This window comes from Colossoma macropomum, unplaced genomic scaffold, assembly GCF_904425465.1.
Source record: "Colossoma macropomum unplaced genomic scaffold, Colossoma_macropomum, whole genome shotgun sequence".
Lineage (NCBI taxonomy): Eukaryota > Metazoa > Chordata > Actinopteri > Characiformes > Serrasalmidae > Colossoma > Colossoma macropomum.
The window spans coordinates 36213129-36230425 of NW_023494793.1; the positions used below are offsets into that span (position 1 = coordinate 36213129).

At 39.2% G+C, this 17297-nt stretch overlaps 1 protein-coding gene across 1 annotated transcript in view; it reads left to right on the forward strand.

The window, feature by feature from the left end:
* Positions 1-17297, forward strand: part of med27 (mediator complex subunit 27) — a 110121-nt gene that overhangs the window by 89596 nt on the left and 3228 nt on the right. Inside the window, exons 6-7 of the mRNA XM_036579393.1 lie at positions 4650-4691; positions 9551-9628. Of these exons, the coding sequence (XP_036435286.1) occupies positions 4650-4691; positions 9551-9628 (120 nt within the window). The remainder of the gene's footprint in view (positions 1-4649; positions 4692-9550; positions 9629-17297) is intronic.

The window sequence follows — 17297 nt, forward strand, 5'->3', positions numbered from 1 at the left end:
CATCTGGAGGCAAAAATATAAAAGAAAAAGATGATGAGAAAAAGCATAACAATAAAGGTGTGTTTTGTGTTTTGTGGTGTTATTATGTCATTTGTTTTGCTTTGTGGTTGGACTACAAAAAGTAGTGGATCCAGAGTTTAAAGCAGCAGGTTTAACTTAGACTTTCTGACTGTTTGGGCTTCACAAAATCTTACACACACACCTACAGTAAACTCACTTGACAGCAGTTGTTAACGACTCTCCGTTAATCCATGTTTAGAGATTAAGGCTGTGATTATTCTTTGTTCACATGCACATGAAAGTGTGACATGTATGATGAACAACCAAACATGAGGAGTCGCCGCCAAGGCAGAAAAGAAATCATTCTGCCTAAATATGTAGGTGATAAAGCATTTGTAGCAGTGTAAAAGCAACACTGTCACTGCTGCCACTTAACATCCCACTGAGCTTAAAGCTGTTCAAGCAAGAAATGCTGTGTGGTGAGACAGAGTCCTGGATCCAGAATGCTGATAAGGTTATCTGTGAATTAAGTTAAAACTTATTAGAACCCCAAACAAGCATCAAATCATTACACAAAGCAATACACAAAATTAGCCATTTATAAATGTATATCATTCAGACAGCTTGTGATAGTCATTGTTATTAGTTGGTGTCTAATTTTACGGTACATCAGCTAGCAAGATGGGGAGCTGCCATGAAATCCTGCTCAGGACCCCCAAATGGCTAGAGCCAGCACTCAAACACAGCTGAACGTGGGGATTGCAGATGTGATGGAATTGCCCTGTTCATTTTCCACTTTATAATAGCGCCACACTGCAGACTTTAAACAGCTTTTGTTAACTTCTGAAAATGCACGTCTTGTAGATGTTGTGTAAGTATGGATGGTGTACCATCCCAAGAACAGGATTCTTAGTTCACGCTGAGCTACTATGTTCAAATATCTGCATTTTTAAAAATTTCGCTCGCTCAGTAACGCTGTTATTTCACTGTAATGCAGCTCACATAGGTAAATTAGGCCCAATTTCTACATTTTATAATTGTTTTTGTATTGGCATTGGCTGATGTACACATACAAATATTGGAAAAAATTGGCATCAATCTATAATCCCCATATCAGATCATCCCCAATGTGTATTTTGTGATGATTATTGTTGTGTGTAGAGTCATGTAAAGAAAAGCAAAGAAAAGAAAGAAGCAAAAAAAAAACATCTTTTGGATTTTTACTTCTGAAAATACCATCTTGTAGATACCTTCTAATTATGGCACCTCTATGACAGTGTCGTGAATAGATAGCAAAAACAAAGGTCAGAACAGTGTCTGGCTTAATATGATATGATCCATTGGATCAGATCGAGATATGATTAGTATCACTTTAATATTTAAATGTTTGGGCAGTGAACTGATTTTTTTGTATTAGCCTGAATAAAAGGAGAAAAGCGGGCGGTTGTCAGAGTGCTGTGACCATCCTCATTAAATTTGTTGTAGAACCACTTGTAAGTAGTTTTCTCTGCCATATGTCACAGGCCTCTCTATTCCCCTGTCTTTGCCTCTTTTCTACTAAGACCCAACACTGTACAGCGTTACAACAGACTCATCTATCCATCCTGCTCTTTTGTACGGAGTGCTGTCATTCCCTGATGTGTTTATGGGCTTGTTGAGGATGTGAGTAATAAGCGGCCAGTCTAGCACATTCACACTGCTGGTTTGCCAAACTGTCATTGCACAGCCTGCAACTGCATCGTTACCGGCTGAATAACAGTCTCCTAGCTGGCATCATTATCTCATTGTATATGTCTTTCTGCAGCTGATAGCCTTCATTTATGTATTCTGTTACCGGTAACTCTCCAAGTAGAGCTGACTTTTACATCATTGCTTATAATGGAAGTAAGCCTGGAATCGGTCCAGGTCTGTCTGCATAGTTGTTCCTGGTTCTAGTTCGAGGGTGGCGGTGGAAAACACTATTTAAAGCCCACTCCGGTGTGTTCAGTGTAAAGCTGGACTTACTCTAGCAGGTTTAATAGCTTTCTCAGAATGGGACTTCCAGAGGCCCGTGCCAGTGGAGATAGGCAGGTATGATGGAACTCAACTGGCCACTGGTCACTTCAAAATTTAGGGTTTGATATGTGGTTACAGACTGCCCCCCTCACTCCCGCCAAGAAAAAGTCAAGGGAAATTTGTAATGAAATATATTTGAGAGAAAGACTAACTACCTAAACCCTAAGGGTCCATATGTGGACCTACATTTCAATCGACCAATAATTTAAAATAGTTACTGATTAATAAGTCTTGAATATAATGACTGAATAATAATGGGTTTAGGACTGAAAAACAAATATGATTTTTCATGAAAAGCAGACAGCTCCTGTCTTTGGTGGAACTAAATCTTAAACAATGTTAGTTCATTTTACTTAATCGCATCGTCATGTTTGTAAAACAAGTTTTCTAGAAGCTAACTATTTTCATTGGTAAGGTTTGGTTCGAAACAAAAGAGTTAAATTCTTGAAATCTTGAAAAATTGTCCAATCAGGATTTCTTTCTCTGTGGTTTCTATGTAGACTGAGCCAAGCTGGCTCTTCCGTTGCTTAGGACTTCAGCAGCTGAACTGAAGGCATTACACATTAGATTAACTACCAACATAATCAGTGAAATGACTGTGGAATCAAGCAATCACATTTTGTTTTTCCAATGAATGGGACCAATTTTGTGAGGGGAAAATCATCACTCTAGGCCTTCTCGAAGTCATAGATTTGTCACTTGTTGTTATGAATTAAAAACAGCGGCAGCCCCATGCTAGAGTGCTTTACTGAGTCACTGTAAAACTGCTAGGTAAACTATGGCAATATGTTTGTTACCCGTTTCAAATAAAATATTGAATGTCTTTTATAAGCTTAAAATGTCTTTGGCAAAGAAATGTACATGTGCACCTAGCTTAGTGCTAACATACTGCTGAAAATGCCATAGACGTGCAACTGAAATTGTCGTAGTTTTGGCATTTACAGCATGAACCGAAGGCCTAGCTCTAACAGTCTCAGTTCACCTCTGAGGGAGTTGCAAGTACAAAGTCTTGGTTCCCAGCCCTGTCAAAAGAAGCCAAACTTGAGGAAAGTATCTAGATGGCCAAGAAGCTACATGGTTAAATTTGACTTTAAGCCTCTTGTCCTCCTCATCCAGCCAGTCATTTCTTTTGATCATGGCAAAATGTGCTGCATTTTGAGACATTTTGAGTCTGCTTCACATCGCTAGAAAGGTTCTGTTTGAACCTATTATGTGGTGTTTAGATTCAACAGGGCTGGCAGTTTTCAACCCAGAGTGTGTCTAGTTTAATTGATCCTGGTTATCAACTAAATTTGGTGAATTACTTCATTGAGTGTTTAAGGGTGCAGTACTTTTTCACACAAGGCCATATGTGTTCTTTCAATAAATGAAATGATCATTTAAAAGCTATACTTTTGTGTTTACTCATGTTGTCTTTGTCTAAAGCTGTGGCTACACTACACAAAGTTTACCCCGATTTAAGCCCCGATTCTCAGTCTGGCTGAGTCTGTGCTAGTTGGCTCTAGTCTGCAGATTTTTGGGTTGGTCAGAGTTGACAGTTGGAGAGACAATCGAGTCGTGTATGAGGGGCGCAGACTCAGATTTTTGGGCTCCCGATCCCATTTCAGACCAATTGGAGATTATGAAACGTTTGATTTTTTTCGACCCAACTCTGAGCGTAATCTAGTGGTGTAAACTGGTCAGTGACTCAATCTGAATGGGCTTCCTGCAACAGCCAGTGAAAACTGAGAGTGAGAAAGAAGAAAGTACAGCAAGTAAACAAACAAAAATGGCGAAAAGTCACTCACATGTTGAGCAAAGCTTTTTAATGAGCTCGGTTTAAGGCACAAACACAACCGAGTTTACAATCGAGTACATTTAAAACTCTAAAAATACTACACTGAATTTAAATCCAAGGCCCTTAAACATGTTTACCTGCTGCCTCTTTACTGTGTCAGCACAAACGGCAGAGAAAACAGCAGCAGCAGCAGCAGCTCCATGTTAGTTTATTTGCATTTCCTAGTTGCACAAGTTTGCATGAGTTCGCGCGAGTTCAGTGAGTTCCGTTCGGTTCAGCAACATCTTAAAAGTTGAGTTGTTTAGTGCGTGATCCCCAATATTTTAGTCGACCAAAAAAATCTGCAGAAACCATGACAAATATGCACGAATAGGAGGGGACAGATACTTTTTCACAGCACCATATCTGTGTTTCTTTGCATTCATCAGAAGAATCCAAAACAGTTCACCACCAAAAATTGACCCTGCAGTGGTTGTAGTTTTTCAAAGGTTCCTCCTAGCTTCAAGATACATCATCAGAAGGGGTTTTTCCCAACCTTTAAAATGGAAAATCTCACTCTAGAGACTCTCACAGCACCACTTCAGGATGATTAAGCATGTTTACAACAGATGTAGTGATGCTAACATTTATTTCATTTTGGCCACACTGAGATATGTAATGTGTGCAAAAATGTAATAATCAATTGAATGTTGTTCTTCTGTCGTACCTGTAAAATAATCAGAACAAAGTGTGGAAAACAATAATTTGGGTTTTTGAGTCAAACTAGTGATTTTCTTTGATTGTGCTCATCAATCTTAATCCATCTTTTTCTTTTCAGCTGGACATCTGGTCGAAATCCAACTATCAAGTATTTCAAAAGGTGAGTAGATCTGCATAGCTGCGGTTTAGGCACAGAGCCCAATTATGCATCTTTTAATAGTTTGCATGAGGGGAAAAAATTCAATATTGTGTGGGGGGGGGGTACTGCACTAATCCTTATTTCAGCGTGCGTGTGGTCATTAGTTACTGCAACCTTGTGAAGAAGCGTATTTCGAGCTGTAATACGCTTTAAATCAGCGAGAGTGGTGTGAGCGTGGGTGTGATGAGAGCAGAGTTATCCTGCTCTACCCTCCTGCCGAATTCTGGCTGGGCCGCTGGTGTGAGGGGCTTTAATCATTCATCTGTGGAATCTTACAGTAGGCCTTAATTAGATCTCCATCTCTCATCCTGATGGCGCTCACGTTTCCCTCGGCCTCACCCAGGCCCAGCCCGCCTTTTATCCCTCGCACATCATTTGTCTTTCTGTTTTTGATTTCGTTTTACTCCAAAACCACTTTCCCTACATTTCTCAGTCCACCACCAACATCCCCTCCTCCTCCCCCACCAAACCCCCAAACATCTGGGTTGGAATCTGCCACTCTCTTCCTTTTATGTTCCTTCCTCTCAGAATCTCATTAGACTGGAATTAAAGCACAGGCAGCCTCTGGGCAGATGGAGCTCTGCAGCCTGGCGCTGTGCACACACCTTACACACTGAGAGAGAGAGAGAGAATAAGAGAGAGAGTGAAAGAGAGAGAGCAAGAGAGAGAGCAAGAGAGAGAGAAGGAAACCTCACTTGTGATTGACAGAGTCAATGTAACTTACAGGGAGAATGGGAGAGAGCAAGAGAGGAGGAGAGAGTAAAAGAGGGAGAAGTAGAGACAGGCATGAGAGAGAGAGAGAGAGCAAAAGGAAAGAGAGAGAAAGTGCAAAAGAGAAGGTGAGAGAGAAAGAGCAGAAGAGAGGAAGAAGGAGAAAGCAAAAGGGAGGGTGAGAGAGAGGGTGTAGAAAGTGAGAGATAAAGGGGAGAGAGAAATATTGCTTGAGATTGACAGAGAGAGTCACTGCAACTTGCAGCGAGAATGAGAGAGAGGAAAAGAGGTTGAGAGAGAAAGAAAGAAAGAAAGAAAGAAAAGAAAGGGTGAGAGAGGGCAAGGGTGCCACTGCAACTTGCAGGGAGAATGAGAGAGGGAGCACAAAAGGCAGAGACAGCGAGAGAGAGAGAAACCTAGCTTGAGATTGATGGAGAGTACGTCACTGCAACTTATAGGGAGAGTAAAGAAGTGAGAGCGAGAGGAAAAAAAAGTTGAGAGAGGAAGAAAGAATGGGTGAGAGAGAGCAAAAGTGTCGCTGCAACTTACAGGGAGAATGAGAGAGAGAGAGCAAGATAGAGAGAAAGAAACCTTGCTTGAGATTGACAGAGAGTCAATGCAGCTTAAGGGAGAGAGAAGAGCAAACGAAGAGGAGAGAGCAAAAGAGAAGAAAACAGTGAAAGAGAGAGAGAGAAAGAGCAAAAGACATGGTGAGAGAGAAAGAGCAGGAGAGGAAGAAAGAGAAAGCAAAATGGAGGGTGAGAGAGGGTGAAGAAAGTGAGATAAAGGGGAGAGAGAGAAACTTAGCTTGTGATTGATAGAGAGTAAGTCACTGTAGCTTATAGGGAGAATGAAAGAGAGAGAAAGAAAGAAAGAAAGAGAGCAAGAGTGTCACTGCAACTAACAGGGAGAATGAGAGAGAGAGAGAGAGAGAGAGAGAAAGCACTAGAGAGAGAAGGAGCTCTCTGTGAGATTGACAGAGAGAGAAAATTAAAGAGGGGAGGAAAAAAGAGCAGAAGAAGGAAAAAGAGGGAGAGAAAGGACAAAGTGAGAGAAATCTTTAAAGTGAAAGAGAGAGAATAGAGCGTGTCAGTGAGCGAGGTAGAACTATAAGAAGAGAGAGATGGAGAAAGAAAGACAGAGTGCTAAAGAGAGAAGGAGAGAGTAGGACAGGAAATGCTGGAGTGAGAGAGGAGTGTGTCATAGAGAGCGTGAGACATAGAACTATTAGAACTATAGAAGAGAGAGAGAGAGAGAGAGAGGGAGAGCGAGGGCAGCTCTGTGTGAGACTGACAGGGAGAAAGTAAGTGCAGCTTACAGGAGGAACGAGCTTGTATTTATTTATTTATTTATTTATTTATTTATTTTTTAGCCGCCTGGTTGAGGCTCACATCTGGATGGGATGATCAAAGGGGCGACCTGTTTATTTCTTTATTTCCCCCCCTCACTCCGAATGCTAACTCAGACATGGCCGCGTGAAAGCGGGGGGGAAGGACCCCCTCTCAGCTTCTCCTCCCAGCTGTCACTTCTGCTCGCTCAATTAGCCCTCCCTTCAGCTCAGCCCATCCCGTCCCGGCCCACGCACGTCCCACCAGAGCGCGGTTTGCGCCGGGGAAAATAGTTTTGTGATCGTTTGAATAGAGTTAAGCCCGCGCAGGACATGATGTAATGCTACTGAAAACATAACCGGCTTCGTTAAAGTGGCCGACCTCGCTCGGCGGATGATGACAGTGTAGTGAAAGTGCAAAAGATCTAGAAGAATGAAATTGTTCACTTGTAGCCCCCACGACAATTACATTAGTGATGGGAGATGAGATGTTGGAGGAAGTAATAAGGGGATGGAGAGCTTTTGGGAAATGAAAGCGTGCTGTTAATCTCAGTGTAGGTGGGTTGGATTGAAAATGGGCTTAAGTTTGATCAGATGGTCTATATGCCCTTGTCCTTTCAAGTTCAGAGGGGTTTTTAATGTAGTATGATACATTTGATCTGATACAGACTGAATCAAACTGCCCCTCCTGTGAATACGCTTATTAGCTTCGGAATAGCTGCAGTGTATTTTAAACAGCCGCTTTGAAGCACCTTGAGATTCCCTGTCGGGCAGTGTCACATCTGCCAAGCCGTCTTGTCCAGCTTTGCAAGTCCATATATGGAAACCAAGCTGCAAAAAACAGCCAGTTTTGCATGTCACTAAAACTAGCGCATTTGAATACATTGTTTTCTGTGGTTTAGCTCCGCCCACTCATGCTGAAGTTATAAAGAGTGTTTCAGCCTGGGCTGCTTTTTGAATGAGCCACAGTACAGGACAGCCAATCAGAACAGAGTTCATTTCTGTATGTCAGTCTTAAAGGCATTGTAACAAAAAATAGCTTATTAAAATGAATTCTGACTCTTTTTATTATATAAATGTCAGGGATAAAAAAAATACAGAAATATGTAGGATCTCGCCCCTTGAAAGCAAATGAACAGACAAAAATGAAGAAGAACATGTGAGTTCACAACAAAAAATAATACTGTTTCGAAAATCATATGCAAGTATCCTTTGTAGTCCAGGGGCCGGATCCACGAAAGTGTCTTAAGAAAGAAAACCTTCTTAAATGTGTGTTTTTTCTTAACTTCATTCCTAAGAAAAAAGTTACGAGAAATTGTTATTCTTCAAATAACATTTTAAGAATTCTCTTATTTTCTGTTCTTAACTATTTTCTTTAGAATAATTCTAAGAATAAGTGACATTCTTGAAAATAGCACGTTCTTAAACGTTTTCTTAACCTTACGATAGACTTACACTCGTCTTAGGCTGTAGGAGTTGACGAGGTGAGCACAATTATCATATATTATGAGGTGCTGTATGTCATAATACATACACATTGAAGAGCCAGCGGGACTTTTCAGTTCTCTTTATAGCTCTTGGCTCTTGCAGTTTCAGCTGCATACAAATTTTTATTTATGTGATCAAGATTTTAAAAGTATCAAAAGTGAATCATCAAGTAAAAGAAAAGAGATTTTGTACATTTTCAGTTGATCTAAATGCAATTCATGTCTCTCTAGTACAGCTTGTATGTGCAGCAATTATAGTCTCTTGGTCCTGCACAGGTACACGTGTAAAATTTAGAGAAATTAATGACCATTACGGTTGGAGATAAGGTAATTTATTGACTCTGAAAGACTCTAATCATTTTGGCCTAGAGAGATTGGTATTATATAGTCGCATGTAAAAGTATGAACACCCTTGGTTGAATTACCTGTTTTGTCGATTTTCTAAGTAAAAATAAGTTAACACATCTTCTACAGAGAACACACTCAAATGTGGCATTTTTCTGCAAGTTTAAGTGCATAATTTCTATCTATTTATTAAATTTTAAAGCTGCACCTTATAAGAAAATTTTGTTAAAATTGAAGGTCAGGAGAAAAAAAACATTAAATAAATATAAATCATATAAAAGATGGTGCGTGTGCGCTGCTTGCGAGTCGCCCTGTAAAGCTTGAAATAATAATTTAAAAGTCAGAGGCTTAGAGCCGAATTTGACAGCAGTTTTTTGAACCTTGTCATACGTCTTTACGTATTAATGTCACACGCACAGCCTCAAAAAGAAGGTCCGGCTTGATGTTTAGATCTCATATGCAAAATCAACATTATATTGATGAAGATGTAATGACAATAATAGTTAATTCACTCACATCCTCAGAAGACCTGTCCTTCACCAAGTTTTGAGTTTTCTGAGTTATCATCACATTCATCCACTTGGGGAAGGGGTCCGATGCAAAACTAAATTTTCTTCCGCACATTGCATGCAATGACACATTTCCACCAGAGAGGTCTCCACATTCCCAAATCTTACATAGTGCAGCTTTACTATATTGTGGTTTTAACACAATGAGGCACAGGCCACAAAAAACAGTCTTTTTTCCTCCAATATGTTAAATTCAGCAAATAAACAGTACAGTAGAGGATGTGTTTACTTAGAAAATCAACAAAACATGTCATTTTGAGCTCCGGCCAAACTTCTGCATATGATTGTAGAGTAATATATTACACATCACTCAATAATAACACAGTTTACAGCTCTTCAACAGCATTTTCCTTTAAAGCATTTCCCCATGTTTCTCTCCAGGTGACAGACCACGCCACTACGGCCCTGCTGCACTACCAGCTGCCCCAGATGCCTGATGTAGTGGTCCGCTCTTTCATGGTGAGTTCCTCAGGGTGCTTTTAATTACAGCAGCACTGTGCACCATACACACTGCCCTTCTGGGCTCACTGTCCTGCTGTCCATTGTCATAATACTGTTTCTGTGGTCTTCGTAGTTACAGTAAATACCCTTAACTCCTCAAAAACAAAGTCTTATTGTATACTAGGCTTGTTATTCAGTAACTACAGGGATGTCAGTGCAAACTGGCTGGGCTTGTCTTAGGTTATAGAAGTATGTAATAAAACTTTGGGCCTACCAGTGGGCCCTGGTCTTATAAGGGGTTAAATTATTAAATTGTGCGGTTTATGTATAGCTTATTTCACAAAACCTGAATTTAACACCACTAATAGTCCTAATAGTACCATTAATACTAATTAATAGTACTACTACTATACTATAATAGTTCCAGTACTTCTACTACTGCTAATACATCTTTATAGTACATATAAACCCAACCTAGTTTATCAGTGAGTAAGACAAAGGGCTGAATCCATAAGTGAGCAGTTTTGTGAAGAATTAAATCCACACAGTTTTCCCCTCACACCCGATGTAGTTGATCAGCTAGGATGAGGCAACTGTAGCTAAGCAGTAATGGAAGCTTATACTTATACACAATTAGCATTGTGCAAACTTCATGCCTAAATGATCTCATGCTTGCTTTAACCACATGAACCTGTCAGACCTGGTACCAGGACCCGAAACAAAACACATTTTTGTGACAGTTAAATGTTCCATCACGCTGCTTGCTTAAGCATGTCCGTCCCCCTTTGGCAACAGTAAAATCATTTGATCAGTTTCAGCTTGTAGAACCAGAACTTACAGTTTGCTACCATGTTTTCTATCACTGTATAAAATATGCATGAGGTCTCTTGAGGTTATTTTTCCCATCCGAGTGCTTGAGATCATTCAGAGTTCAGATCATTAAACCTGTATTATTAATTTGCTCAATTAGAGTAATAATAAAGCATGGAAAATGTATGGCTTACATACATATTCATGTTACTTTATTAATAATATAAATATTTTATTTATATGCAGTATAAATAATGATGTAATTTGTTTGTGTTGAAATTGGTTCCTCCCATGCTAAATTACCCCTGACTTCCACCCAGTGACCACGAAAATGTGTGTGTATGTGTGTTCAAATTGGCAGTTTATGACACAAACTAAATAAAAATCTCAGAATTTTCAGCTTTGGTAGATCCCACCCTTTAGATATCAAATAAATGTGACAATAGCAATCAGAAATTGTGTTATTAACACAGAAGAGCAACAGAAATAGGCACAATTTTGCATCTTAAACCACATTGAAGTGTTAAGTAATCTGAAATAGACTTGTTTATTTGTTTTTCTGGCTCTGTTTCTATAAAAATGAAGTTCATGACTACGAGTACCGTTTGTATCTATGTGATGTTGCATTGTTCAGTATCTGTTAGGCAAATTTGAAAAACAAAGCAAATTTGAGACACTAAACGTATCGGGCTGAACACCTAACATTTAAGGTAAAATAAAACATGTAAATCAGGATTTATGCTGAACTGTGGCTTTAAGATGGCTTATGTGTTTGAATAATGCCAGGCTCTGTGTCTGGTCAGGCTTTAAATAGTGCACTGCGGCCTGCTCGGGGCAGCGAGGACAGGACCGATTGATTACTGCCTTTCTCTCTCTGATCAATGCGGAGCTATTCTGATCATGTCAGCGTGCAGCACCTTTCCTCTTCTCCACATTTAAACCTCTGCTAGGCTCCTTTAGCTCTATAGCTACACTGTCAGCTCTATAGCTCACAGTCAGTCATCACCACCGTATCTATCTGATAGTGTGTTAGTGCTGCCAGAAGGCTGGGTGTCAGTGCGGTTAGGAATGAGAGCACTTTCTGTAGCCTCAAATATGCCTGTCAGCCCCACAGAGAAGTGGTTCGTCCTTTCAGTGGGATTGAAGACTAGTCACAGTTTAAGACCACTTTATTTCTCAATCTCAGGCCTGGAGGTCACAGTCAGGTGTGGAGTGAGGAGTGAAATGTAATTCTCCTGGAACCAGGGTGCTACGTTTAATACGGAACAGTAGCGGACAAGTGGATAAAGCAATAACAGTACGATGGGCAACTGGCCATTGACTTCTGTTATACAGTGAAGGAGAAACAGGTATTCAGACTCCTTTGTTTTTGTTATTTAATATACGTCTAGTGCATATGTCCACTTTACATCTGCACTAGAAGTATATTAAATAACAAAAAACAGACAATGAGTGCGTAATAAACCGATAACTGCAGAAAATCAGATTTTGTCAGTAATCCAATCCATGTTATCAGATAATGGGGAAACTCCGGGTCTACATGAGTCAGGCAGTAATCAGATTTCTGTTTTGCATCCAGTCAGTAAACTCAGAAGACGTGACGTAAACCTGAAAATATGAACATAATTGAACTGAATTCTAAAAGATGAAGAACATTTAAGTCCTTTATTTCCTCAAGCATGTAGTTGGTTTCAGTGTCACTCCAAAAGTGTTTTGCTGTCATTTCGCGGCAACGCTGCTTGCTTATTTCCGGGGCTGCGGTCTGTTTTCGCACATGTGCAGACTGAGAAATCCGAAAGAAATCAGAGTAAGAGTTTACATGCACCAAGAAATCTGATTACTGAGCTAAAATCCAGCCTCTTTATTGGATTAATGTATTCATCTGTATAAACCAAATCGATAGAGAAAAAAGTATTCAGACACTAATAAAAAATATACATATTTATAAGGGTAAAAATGAAAAGGCATGTTAATGCTGCACAAATAAAAACAAAAATGTTTTATTTTTTTGCAAATTGTACCTGGTGTCATTATAAAAGATGTTGACATTGGTTGGGAAGACTTCAGACACTCCACAAATATTGGCACCCCTGATAAACATGAGCGAAACAGGCTGTAAAAAAGCATTCTTTAGTGCTTTCATTCAAAATATTAACAAACATCTGACCTTTATTTGAAGTACAATGATAAAAAAAAGCCTAAATCTTATAATGAAATAAATAGTTTTCTCAAACCTGTGTATGCCACAATTGTTGGCACCTCTTCATTTAATACTTTGTATAACAGCTCTGAGTTTTCTCCTGTAACACTTAATAAGACACATGGCAAAGGATCTGAGACCATTCCTCCATACAGAACCTCTCCAGATCCTTCAGATTCTGAGCTCCACAACGTGGACTCTCCTCTTCAGCTCATGCCAGGTTTGCTGTGGAGTTTAGGTCAGGGGGCTGGAGCAGCCTTGACGAAACTTAAATTCTGTGGTCAGTGAACCATTTTTGTGATGATTTTGAGGCATGCTTTGGATGATTGTCCTGCTGAATGATCCAAGCTATAGCCCAGTTTAAGCTTCCTGGCTGAGACAGTCTTTTGATTTTGATTGTGAGGTTTTGATTTCTTTTCTGCTGGTACTTGATGGAGTCTGTGATACCATGTATGTGAGTAAACTGTTCAGGGCCTTTGGAATAAAAACAGCCCCACAGTATCACAGATCCACCACCATACTTCACAGTGGGGATGAGCTACTTTTCTGCATGGCTGTCTTTGTGTCCACACCCAACTCACCTCTGGCGGTTGGTGCCAAAAACCTCTATTTTGGTCTCATCTGACCACAGAACACGGCCCCAGTAAAAGTCCCAGTAACATTTGGCAAACTGTAGGAGCTTGAGATTGTTGGGTCTTGACAGCAGAGGCTTTCTTCTGGCAACCCCCCCAAACAGCTCATGGTTATATAGGTGGTGTTTGATTGTAGTCTGGGAGACGTTCTGACCCCAAGACCTAACTAACATCTCCAATTCCCCATCTGTGATCCTTGGAGATTCTTTGTCCACTTAAATCATCCTCCTCACTGTGTGTGTGGTCAGTATAGATATATGTCCTCTTCCTGGCAGATTCTTGACATCTCCAGTTGTTTTTAACTTGCCTTTATTGCCCTCATAGTGGAAATGGGTATTTTCAACTGTAGCCGTTTTCCTGTAGCCTAATTTCCTGATTTGTGCAGCTCAGCAGCCTTTTGTCGTACATCACTGCTGTATTCTCTGGTCTTTCTCATAGTGTTGGATGACTGAGGGAATTTAGCCTAGGGTTCATCTCATATATATTCCCAGTGAATCAGGAAGTCACAGCCGACTATTTAAGTGTTCCTAATCGCAGAGGTGCACTTAAAACCATAAAAGACTATTCTTCAGTTACATTTCACTGTTAAGAATTTCTAGGAGTGCCAATAATTGTGGCACACATAGATTTAAGAAAAATATTTATTTCATGATAAGATTTTTTCTTTGTCATTATACCTTAAATAAAGGTTAGATTTTTGTTCACATTTTAAATAAAAAAATCAAAAGGGTAAGTAATGAAGAGTATTTTTACAGCTCATTTTGCACAATGATTACCAAGGGTACCAATATTTGTAGAGGGCACTGTAAATAAATCAGAACTCTTTTGGAACAATGTACTGGTCAGATGAAATAAAAATAAAACTCTTTGGCAACTCATCATGTTTGGAGAAAGAAGGGTAGCACATATGATCCCTCCAACACCACACCCACAGTGAAGTACGGTGGTGGGAGCATCATGATATCATACTTTAGATGTCTTGAAGCTGAAATTGTTTGTTTTTGCAAGAAAATATTTTAAAAAGCATTACTGATTGTGTCTGAATATTTTTCGCTCTGTCTTGTTTTTTAAACATATTTTTGTTCATGCTTATGAATACGTATCTTTTTTGTTCATATGTGTAAGTATGTGAAAAGATGTGGGTAAATCTGAGGTGGATAGATGCACTGAAGGTATATTAAATATTAAATAACAAAAACAGAAGTGTCTGAATAGCTCTTCCTCCTCCCTGTAAGTGAGTTTTGAGGCAGTGGGTTTTCTGTTCTTTTCTAAAGACGTTAAAATGTTAAAATCATTTTCCGTCATAGTCGACCATTTAACACAGGCGACAGGCGGAGATTAGGTTGGAAAAACTCTGAAGTATTGCTTTAAGTACATGACCAACAATAAGTACAGAAACAGTAAACAAACGGACAGAGACAGTGTACAGTGCTCAGCCACAAACACTGCTTTGTTGATGAATTATGGTTATGATCTTGTGCTCTAAATGTCTTGTTTTAGCTCATGAAGAGTCTGATAATTACCTGGTGAGTTGAACAGCACTGAGCTGAGTCAGTTAGAGCTGGGAGGAAAAAAGTGCAGTGCATGGGAAAAGTGTAGGACTGGATTAGGCAGCTGACGTCAGAGGAACTGTGATCTTAACAGAGGATCAAACAAAAAAGCAACCTACTGATTACATAAGCTCTATTAAACATGCTGGAAAAGTTTTAAATAGTAGAGATGCTCCAATCAGGAATGTTTGAGGCCAGTTCTGATTTCTTTACAGTCAGAACGATGGCTGATTGGCTATTTTTATATACTTATTTATTTATGGCTGTTTTTTATTAGCCTTTTTTAACCTCACTATGTGGGTTAAATGAGCACAAAACACAGTAGCACTGTTCTAGTACTTTTTATTAGAGAAAGTCATAAATAACAATATTTGCTCTATAATGAGCCATAAATTCTTAAATAAAAAATCAGTTGCCTACTTAAATAACATGAATCAAATGAAAGTGCTGGATTAAGCATATAAAGAAACTTGCTATTTAGCAAATGAGTCATGCATAATTATGCAACAACATTTGCAAGCCTTACGTTATTTATGTCATAAAATTGCAACACAGATTGGCTAAAATAAATATAATAAATTGGCCAATCATCTGTGTGGAGTAAAGATCAAGTGTAATGATCTGAAATCTAGTCAACATATCTAACATTTCCCACTTTGAGATGGTTGTGCACTCCCAGAAGAAAGGTAGTAAACTATCACTGTCACTGGGGTGGTGCCCTCAAGGGTACATCTCACTACCTTTAGTCATGGAATTTAACTGTTCCATAATCCATTGAAATTGAAAGTTGTGTTGACTCCACACGCCCCGCCTCATCTCCAGCCTTTTTACTTTATTGTTCTGTTTTAAAACATTCGGTTATGAAACCTGATAAAACTTATTTAAGGTTCACAATTGGACCTTAAAACCACTGCTGTACCTTTGAGGGAACATTTATATTGTTTGTACCTTGATACACAAAGAAATTTACCTGCATAGAACCTTTATTTTTAACAATGTAGCTTATTTCCAGAATTCTTTTCCTTGTTTTAGGTCATTTTATTAAGTAAAATTATCTCACTATGCTGGCAGATAATTTTGCTGGTTCCAGGCACATTTCTTAAAACAAGCAAAATTATCTGCCAATTTAATGAGATAATTTAACTTGATAAAATTATTTAAAACAAGTAAAAAATGTCCAGAAAGAAGTTAAAAAACTTTAAATTAAGCTTACAACAAACTCAACAGGAGAAATATTAGATTTCTTGACTATATTTAAGATAATTTTACTTGACAAGAAACATTTTTTTTGCAGTGTAGTCAGTTATTTATTATGACTGTCAAAGCATTTTCTCTGAAATATTAGAAGGAAGAAGAAGGAAAAAACTTTACTTCACCTAATGGACATTAGTGCAGGGGTAGGCAGAGGTCAGAACCTTGTGGCCAAAATCTTGTCCAGAATTGTAGACACGCTCATCGTATATACATTGTAATTAGAATAAACAAGCATGCTTCTGTACCAACAAGCAGGACATATTTATTAAAAATTTACATTAATGAGAATTTTGCCATTCTGGTGACTATGGTGGTCACCCATGCTGATCTGACCCACTCTGACATCATCCAGTCTAGGTTATTTCATTAAAGCCTGTACATGTGCATGTAAAAACCTGACGTCTCTCACTTTTAAATGATTATTTCAGGCTTTACAGGGCGACTCGCAGCAGCACACACACCTTATTTTAGCCTGTTTTCTGCTGACTCAGTGATGCTATTTCTTTCAGTGTTAACAGAAAAAAAGCTTTAAGTGCTGTTTGGCTACTGCAGTGATGGCCTAGGGGTGTAACAGCAGGCATTTAACACCTTATTTCATAAAGTGGTATTAGCAAATGTCAGCCAATGGAACAGCATCTGTGACAGCAAGCAGGCCAGTTCAGTAGGAGGGGCCCCCCGGTCACCACGCTGTCACTTAAGCAGTGGTTAAAGAATTCTATCCAGCCAACAGGTTTGTTAAAGGAAAACAAGAACGCAAATAAAAATCTCCAAGACAAGGAGCCACTAGAGCCACAAGCTCTTCATTTTTAGTGGCCAAAATGTGAAATGTTGTGGCCAGGTACACTGGACAATGTAAATGTCTACCACTCCTTAATGCAAGGGTCGGCAACATGTGGCTCCGGAGCCACATACAGCTCTTTTACTTCTCTGTTGTGGCTCCACAGCAGAATTAGATTTGTAGGTATAAATTAAATAATCCACCTTTACAGTAAAATAAAGCTCTGCTGATCGTTCAACACAGTTTAACAGTAAATGGTCTTAAACTTAATGAGTTAAAGAGTTAATGTAGAACTGCTAACTCACCCTTTAACCCTGAAAGTTGGCGTGCAGACTGCTGGTCACCATAGCAGCACAGACAACAGTCTCCCCTAGCTAGTAGCTAACGAAACGGCAAAGAGAAAGATTTAAGATGAACAGCGATAATTTGGAGACTAATAGACTTATATGCATTCATAAGCAGT